Source organism: Microtus ochrogaster, chromosome 2, assembly GCF_000317375.1.
Source record: "Microtus ochrogaster isolate Prairie Vole_2 chromosome 2, MicOch1.0, whole genome shotgun sequence".
In the NCBI taxonomy this organism is placed as follows: Eukaryota; Metazoa; Chordata; class Mammalia; order Rodentia; family Cricetidae; genus Microtus; species Microtus ochrogaster.
Window position 1 is genome coordinate 54,735,881 of NC_022010.1, and position 8,983 is coordinate 54,744,863.

The 8,983-nt window shown below is 39.9% G+C and overlaps 1 protein-coding gene across 1 annotated transcript in view; it reads right to left on the reverse strand.

Moving 5' to 3' along the window:
- Positions 1 to 8,983, reverse strand: part of Gramd1c (GRAM domain containing 1C) — a 77,439-nt gene that overhangs the window by 9,873 nt on the left and 58,583 nt on the right. Inside the window, exons 10-12 of the mRNA XM_005345006.3 lie at positions 7,549 to 7,686; positions 1,852 to 1,970; positions 484 to 626 (exon numbers count right to left, since the gene is read on the reverse strand). Coding sequence (XP_005345063.1) covers positions 484 to 626; positions 1,852 to 1,970; positions 7,549 to 7,686 — 400 coding nt within the window. The remainder of the gene's footprint in view (positions 1 to 483; positions 627 to 1,851; positions 1,971 to 7,548; positions 7,687 to 8,983) is intronic.

Here is an 8,983-nt window from a genome sequence, read left to right on the forward strand (position 1 = left end):
GAGGGAGAGAGAATTAAATAAATTTCTAAATGCCTGGGAGGGGTCATCAGATCTCTTGATCACACACTAGCTGGAAGTAGTTCTATTCCTTAACTCCGAGCAAAGCCTGTGACGGCCACTGCTCTTCAAGGCTGCAGCATTCTTTACTGCCCACTGCAGCTGAGTCCCTTACTGCTCACCACACCTTCCCGTGGAACTCCTGGCCCTGTGACCCTTAGACTTGGTCATGTGACTTGTTGTGGCCAGTTCTATGGCTTTTTCTTCCTATGGCAACTGAAGAACTCTTGTTCCAGACTGTGCAGCCCCAGAATCTCAAAGCCTTTATCAGTTTCAGTCTTAGTGAGGACTTCTACCCTTCTGATCACTGCTGGACATGTAAATTAGGCAAGAAGTAAAGTTTTGTTGTGCTTGACTAAGAATTCAAGGCTAATGTTATGCAGCATACTGTGGACTACTTTAAAACATACACTTGCAATTGCTCACCTCAGCCTGCATCTCTGCTTTGCCGATCGGACGATACAGTATCTATTCAGCGTATAGAAGTAGTCATGGTAGGGAACGTCATGTGTCAGGACTTCTGAATCTACTAAATAAAATTGTGCTTCCCGGCTTTCCTTATACAGTGTCTGCCGAAATAAGATGCAAATGCCTATTTTCAATATTTTTTAAATATTTATTTATTTATTATGTATACAATATTCTGTGTGTATGCCTGAAGGCCAGAAGAGGGCACCAGACTTCATTATAGATGGTTGTGAGCCACCATGTGGTTGCTGGGAATTGAACTCAGGACCTTTGGAAGAGCAGGCAATGCTCTTAATCACTGAGCCATCTCTCCAGCCCCTATTTTCAATATTTTTATGTTCTCAGCTATTTAGAACAAATATACTGAAGTTCCTTCATCAAAAATCTTAACGACAAGCTAGGACTGAATGAGAAATAAGTTGCAGAGTCTTTCTGTGTTTATTGGCTATAATGAATTTTAAGTTAAAATTAAATTGACAATTCAAAATCAATTGAATAATGCAAGGGCCACAACTCCCACATTCTCTGAAGTTTAACAGAACCAAATGTCAACGGGGGGGGGGGGGGGGTAATGATGCAACTAGACCAAACATCACTTTCCCTGAACAGGACATGGGGAGCTGTCAGGAGAACCTTTCTCATTTTAACAGCCTTCCACCTGTCCTTGAAGGAGGAAAGACTGACTGCTAAACTTATGGAAGATTCTCCTATGCCAAAAGACTGATCTCTTCGTATTTGTGACAATCTTTTAAAATGGTATGTAAGACAGGAAGTCACATTCTCTTTGCCCCAATGGAGAAAACTGCAGCAGCACCCCGCCTTCAGGAATTCATGCACTTCATATCACAGGCCTGCTGCTCAGATTGGCCAAACATGCTCTGCTCTGGGCCAGTACCGCACTAGTCCTGAAGAAGACTATGGGCTTGTACTTAGTCTTTAAAACCCCTGTTTTCCCGTGTGTCACTGCAGCTACCTAGCTCTTTGGCTTCCTCCTTGACATGATCCTATAAATTAGATTTTAGAAGTGTTTGTTTTAAAATTTTCTATTATGGTCGAGCGGTGGTGGCACACGCCTTTAATCCCAGCCCTTTGGAGGCAGAAGCAGGTGGATCTCTGTGAGTTCATGGCAAGCCTGGTCTACACAGCAAGTTCTAGGCAGGTGGTCTATTTGACCAGGGGTGGGAGGGTGTACTTTCTAGGCTTTGAAGCCCTTTCTAACCTGTGACAGTTCATCATCCCTGCCAGGTGTTGGGTGAAATTGTCTCATAAACTGTTGCCTGTGACAGGCCACATCTCTCCTGCTGCAGGCGTGACCCCTCCACTCACCTGCTTCTCTGTGGCAGCAGTGTATTTCCCTGTAAGTGGATTACTGAGGACTATAGTGTAGGTCATGGTTCTCAGCTGATCGCCTCCAGACTCAACTGTCCAGGGTGTAGATACCACATCTAATCAGAGCAAACAGAGAGACTTTAAGATGAACCCAGGGTGCAGTTGGAGAATTATATAAACGTTTACAAGTAGAATCTGTCCAAGTTTTACAACCACATTAGAAAAGGAAGCATCACACACCCAAGAGTTGACCATTCAGGACATGCTATAAATATAACAGGTTTAGGTGCTGTGGGACAATGGTCTTGTACTTTGTAAAGATTTGTCAGTGTGTTATTTTAATAAAACACTGATTGGCCAGTAGCCAGGCAGAAAGTATAGATGGGGCAACCAGAACAGGAGAATTCTGGGAAGAGGAAAGGTTCAGTCTGCAGTTGTCACACAGACGCAGAGGAAGCAAGATGAGAAAGCCTCGCTGGTAAAGGTACCAAGCCACATGGCTAACACAGACAAGAATTATGGGCTAATTTAAGATGTAAGAATTAGTTCATAAAAAGCCTGAGCTAATAGGCCAACCAGTTTTAATTAATGTAGACCTCTGTGTGTTTCTTTGGGACTAAATGGCTTGGGACTGGGCAGGACAGAAACCTCTGTCAACATTTAGGCATCATTCATTCAAAAACATATGTACACTAAAGCAAAGAAAACCAGCCTACAATTCACAATCCCAGAGAACCTAGACAACAACGAGGCCACTAAGAGAGAAATACATAAATCTAATCTACATGGGAAGTAGAAAAAGAAAAGATCTCCTGAGTAAATTGGGAGCATGGGGACCATGGGAGAGAGTTGAAAGGAGAGGGGAGCAGAGAAAAATGTATAGCTAAATAAAATCAATAATTAAAAAGAAGCCATTTCTTCTTAAAAATGTATACTTAATTTCAAAGAACTTTTTCAGATTATCTGGTCATATATAAGCCTACTCCAAGAAAACACAAATAATCTACTGCTAATCAGAAATAGGATCAGCAGTGATCATTGAATCCTGTTATTGAAAGTCCATACTATTGAAATAAAGCAACCATCAAGATCTATTTTCCCATGCTTGTTACACTTGGATCTTTAGCATGCTACCAACAACACCTACTGAATCATTATTTGCCAGAATATCCTCTGATAAGCATCATATTGGAAAAGACAGTCCTCAATACTGAAGTAAAGTTCTTTATCAGATAAAACATCAAGAATGAAATTTTGGGCTGGATAGATGGCTCGGAGGCTAAGAACACTGACAGTTCTTCCAGAGGTCCTGAGCTCAATTCCCAACAACCACATGGTGGCTCACAACCACCTATGATGAGATCTGTTGCCCCCTTCTGGTGTGCAGTCAAACATGCAGACAGAACACTGTATACATAATAAATAAATGAATAAATAAATCTTGAAAAAAAGGGAATGAAATTATAAGAAAAGAACAACAGACAAAAGGATACATTGTGTCATTTTTATGGAGCTAATGTAAAAATGAAAAAGACAGAAATTGCTGAATACTTTAAGAATCATTTGTTTTTGATAAACACAAACAATTTAAATTGGTGAAACTTCCCACCCATCAGGGTGGCTATTATGTAATACTAGAAATAAGGAGTGTTGATGAGTCTGTGGCATAGCAGTCTCTATGCACTGCTAGTAGGACTGTAAAATGATACAGTTATAAAATGCAGAATGGCTGAGCCTCAAAAAAATAATAAAGTTACCCTTGGATGTAACAATTTGCCTCTAGACAACTAATATACAGAGAGCAGAGTTCAAAGTGAGGACTCAAGTAGGTATCTGCATATTACTGGCCAGAGCAGTGTTTCTTTCAGAGTAGCTAACAGTTGTAAACACAGAGTGTCACTAATGGATGAATGCACACACAGAATATGGTATTATATATGCATACACGGATATAATTCTGCCTTTAAAAGAGGTGGGATTCTGCTACATGTCCCTTATGGATGGATGGATTTGAAGACATAATGTTATGTGTAAAACTTCTCAGTAAAAGGCAAATGTTAGAGACTTTCATTTATATGAAGTAGCCTGAATAGTTAAATTCATAACTATAAAAGATGGAATGGGGTTCCTTAGGAACCAGGGAGGGACAAATGGAGAGCTGTTGTTTATAGGTTCAGAGTTTCTATTTGGGTTGACGACAAAAGTCTGGAGCTGAATTGGTGATGGTCACACAATGAATGTACGGAACGCCTCTGAACTGTGTGTTGAGAAACAGCAAGCTTCATATCATGTGTGTTTCCCCACAACTTTAAAATCTGAGCCCAGGTAAGGTAAATATGGATGTTATTATACCAGTCATGCAGCTTCTCTGAAGATTTACATGTATCTAAATTAAAAATATTTTAAATTGACTTTTTAATTAGAATGATGCTATGCAACTGTAAATAGAAATCAAAGAGACTGCCAATTTAAAAGTTTCTTATTAAAATAAATTAGATCTATGGGGCTGGTGAAATGGCTCAGGAGATATTTTATTTTTTCTCCATGATAAAATACCATGACCCAAAGCCCCCAATAACATACTTCCTCCACCAAGAAGACTATACCACCTAAAATTCTACAGCCTCTGAAAACAGCGCCACCAACTGGAGACCTGGTATTCAAATGCCAGTGGAGGGCATTTCTCATTCAAACCATTATAACAGGTAAAGGTACTTGGCATCAATTCTGCTAACCCAAGTTTGATTTTCTGAACCCCCATGGTAGAAAAAGAAAACTCTCTCTCTTTCTCTCTCTCTCTCTCCCACACACACACACACACACACACACACACATGCACTAGCACGCACACGTATGCATGCACATTGTGAAAAACTAGAAGAAAAAGAAAGAAAGACAACTTTAATTACCAGGTAGAAAGTTCTAAGAATAACTATGGATTTTAGTGACAAGCAAATTATCCTTTGGAGAAAAGCCTCTTGACTCATTCCAGGACTACCCTGTAGTGTGCCTATAACTGCCAGACTTTGAGGAAGCTGGAAGCCTTTGATCCCAAAGCTATTCATGACACCAGAGAGTGGACATAGTCATCCATGATGAAGCCAGATAGTCAATAGACAACAAATGCAGTTGTGCTTCAAGAAGCAAACTCCACTCCATACCGACTCTACTGACCAGCGGTGCTTCCTGGACATAAAGAGGACAGCATCCCAGCAACAGCCATTGCTTAGCAACTATGGGATGAACCATTCCTGACTCTTCACAAGTATCAAGTCCTCCAGATAGAAGTGAATAGTAAAGTACAAAATGGATTCAAAAGAGATACAGTTAAGTTAAATATGAGCCACTGGGCAGAGGATGACATACACCTCCGAGACATTCCATGTTTTTAATGGAAAATAGAAAATATATTCTCAAAGTCATGAAACACAGGATATAATCACAAAGTTCCATATCAACAGAATCCCTTTGCTACTCTACTGTGGAGAAGAGCATTCATTTTTGGTCCTGGATTCGCTATCATTGATCTTACCTATGAATATATACTTGTGCTTTTGTGGATGATTCAAATAACCTAATGGTTAACAAAAATCCTTAGGTTATAAAATTGATTCACTGACCATTCAAATGGCTTACCTTGTAAAAATGTCTACTGCTATGGTGTTCTAATTTTATATGGTTGACTTGTAGCATTAAAAAATATTTGGAACAATTGATATAAATTCATTTTTAAACTTACTATAAACTTGTTTGACCTATTTAATGAAGAAGAACTTTTATCACACGAGCAGTGAAATTCTCTTGAGAGTGTTATCAGCTCTATAAAACTATTATATCATAAGCTATTATATCATTATGTCATAAACTATAAAACATCATATAGGTACTGTGATCAAAGGGCACAGCTCCATCATTTTCACATAGGAAGCACACAGAGACACTAGTACTCCAACTAAGATGTGAAACTTCTTATCTGCATCTGAAAGCAGCCTTCCCAGGCTTTACCCATCTACCCCTCATCACGGGAACCATGAGCACACTGACTTCCATGTCTCGGTCAAGCAATTACACATCATGCACGCTTTGCATCTAGTTTCTTTTGCTTAACACTGTGTCTGTGAGGCCCACTCACAGTTGTAGGTGGGAGTTCTGTGGGAACCCAAATGTGAGCCTATTCCATCTTGTCTGAAGGTCAAAAAGTTTGAGCTTTTTATAGCTCTTTCAAAGTTGTTGACAAGTGTGGCTACAAACAAGAAATACCGACCTGGGGTGTGGTCACTTGGTGTTCTGGACCTTAAGACGGCCTGTAGAGGTAGATCTGCTCCACCCTGACCAAAGGTCAGAGAATTCAAGCATGCTTCTGCTCTTCTTTTGAAATGGAGGTTTGACTTAGGGAGCGGCTGCCTGCAGGATACTTGATCTAGGGTGAGTTCACTATCCTAAACATCTGGTGCTTTGCTCAGGAATTAATGGTCTGAAGTCTCAAGTTTGGAAGCAAGTAACTACTTTGGTTGTCCTTTGTATCGTGTTAAGGCAGTCTTTACCTTCTCCCCACCCCCTTCTGTGTTGGACTATAAAAGAGTATGATAAATAAATGCAGGCAAGTTTCAGCATTCAGGATCCACTGGGTTGGCCTCCCAGTACTATCTTGTGTCTCTGTGTTTCTTTCTCTATTCCTCCCTACCTAACATTTCCAATCCTCACACCCCTACCCTGGAACAGACGAACCCGCTTGTGGCTAGGATTGCAGCAGAAGTCACCCCAAAAAGGCATTTCAAGACAGAGTTCACTGTTATTTGCATTAGTATATGGAATTCTTTAATGGAAATTTAATATAATTTTGTCACTCTATTAATGATGGATGTTTGAGATCATAAATGATGTTTCCATAATCCCAGTAATTGTCAGAGTACACACACACAATTCTGGTGAGGGTGTACTTCAGATGGAAGGACAGAGACACTAGAGGCCGTTTGACCAAGTGATTGCTTCAGTGTATACTCCACACGAATCCAGTTGTCACTGGAACCCTTTCCAATAGGGTCCTACTCCACTGAATGGGTACAGTGATGAATAACTGCAATTTTTAAAAGGTATGAATATAACCTTAAGTAGCACTTACCTAATTAAACAATTATATTGTTCACATGTGAATTTAACTAAACATTTAAATCATAGTTTTAAAACCAACACTTTAGGGGTTGAAGAGATGGCAATTGAGAATAGTTAAGAGTGCCAGGTGGTGGTGGTGCACGCCTTTAATCCCAGCACTTGGGAGGCAGAGGCAGGCAGATCTCTGTGAGTTTGAGTCCAGCCTGGTCTACAAGAGCTAGTTCCAGGACAGGCTCCAAAGCTACAGAGAAACTCTGTCTCGAAAAACAAAAACAACAGCAACAAAAACAAAAACAGTTAAGAGCACTGATTGCTCTATCAGAAGACCTGGGTTCAATTCCCAGCACCCACATGGCAGCTTACAACTGTCTGTAACTTCAATTCCTAGGTACCAACACCCTCACACAGATATACACATAGGCAAAATACCAATGCATATAAAATAAAGATAAATAAATTATTTAAAAAAGTAAAATCAACACTTAAAATCAAAGTGTATCTAATGCCTCCCCACAAAATCAGTCCCAAACCTCTAAGGATAATCCTCTCAAACTCATTGTTAGGTAAGAACAGAAGACCAACCTATTATATTTCTAGAAGTAGTGAATCTCTGCATAAAGTGTGAGCTAGTGAAGAGCAGTTCAAACATTCTCTCAGCACTCATGTGAAAAACGCGGTTGATATAAAGTCTTCCTTGAAGATCTTTCTCCGGAATATTTTCTAGAAAAACAAAACACAAACCAGAGGAGAAGAAATTAAGAAAAGACAATTTCAATATTTGAGGGAGAACTGCGTTTTATTTTGGCCTTGATACAAAAAGTTTTTAAATGTGATTATCCTGCTTCAAAATAATAAAAATACTACACATTGGAAGATATATATGTGCATATTCATATATATATCATAAGCATATGTACATGACTAAATAAGACCACCATCTCCAATTATTAAAATCCAAAATACACAGAAATACTTAACTAGTGTAAGACTTTAAGACAATCCTGAAGCCATTTCTGACAATTCTGAATCCTCTCAGCCTCTGTGCCATGGTGCTTCCCCTCCTCCCCTGGGAACCAAGGACCTAACAGCTACACTCGCACGTACTCAGTTCCTGAACAATTACCCATATACTTATGCTTTGGTTCGGTCCCCTGGGAAACGGGGTCAAAATGACCTCTTACCTCATCTGATCTGGCAACAGCTCTCCAGTCAATTATTGGTAATAGCCCTTTCGAATAAGCCAATCAGAATAGTTAAAGAACAACCCCCCTTGCTTCTGTGGCCCCTTTAAAAGTAGACTGTACCCGCTATTCGGGGTCCCTCGGCTTCCCGAATGCTGGGGGACCCTGTCATGACAGAATTAATAAAATCCTCATGCTTTTGCATTGGCTGTGGTGTGTGAGATGGTCTCTGGGGGCAACTCCTTCTCGGTGTTTGGACGCTAGAGTCCAACACTAGAATAATATTGAACTCCTTCTATAAGATACCATGAATATGAATGTTTAATATGTGATAAAAGAAATAATAATTATCAGAGCCATTTCAAGTCATACCACCAAATACATTCAGTAGATATTAAGTAGCCAGTGATTCTATTTGTTGCGTGCACTAACTCATTGGTCCAATGATCTCACTTGGTTTACCAGACAGGTATCACCATATTCATAGTGTATTCTGTGGAGGCTCGAAAATGTGAGACTATTTCCATGTTGACCAAAAGTCAGAGAGTTGGAACTTACCTCTGCTTCCTTCAAGGTTATTGTGCTTCTACCTCAAACAAAGGTCCCACCTAGTAATTGAACAGGAGTTCTGCTCTCTCAAGGTTATTGCCAACAGGAAGAGGTATTTTTGTCGAGGTTGATCCCCAACAGTATTCTCAGTGCTCTACATTACAATGGGAATAACAACTCCTCCTAAAAAAGTATTCACCAAAGCTGAATAATGTCCCCTAGAACAGTACTTGGTCTACCTGGGAACTTGATAGTTAGATATCTGCTGAAAATTACTGCAGCAAATG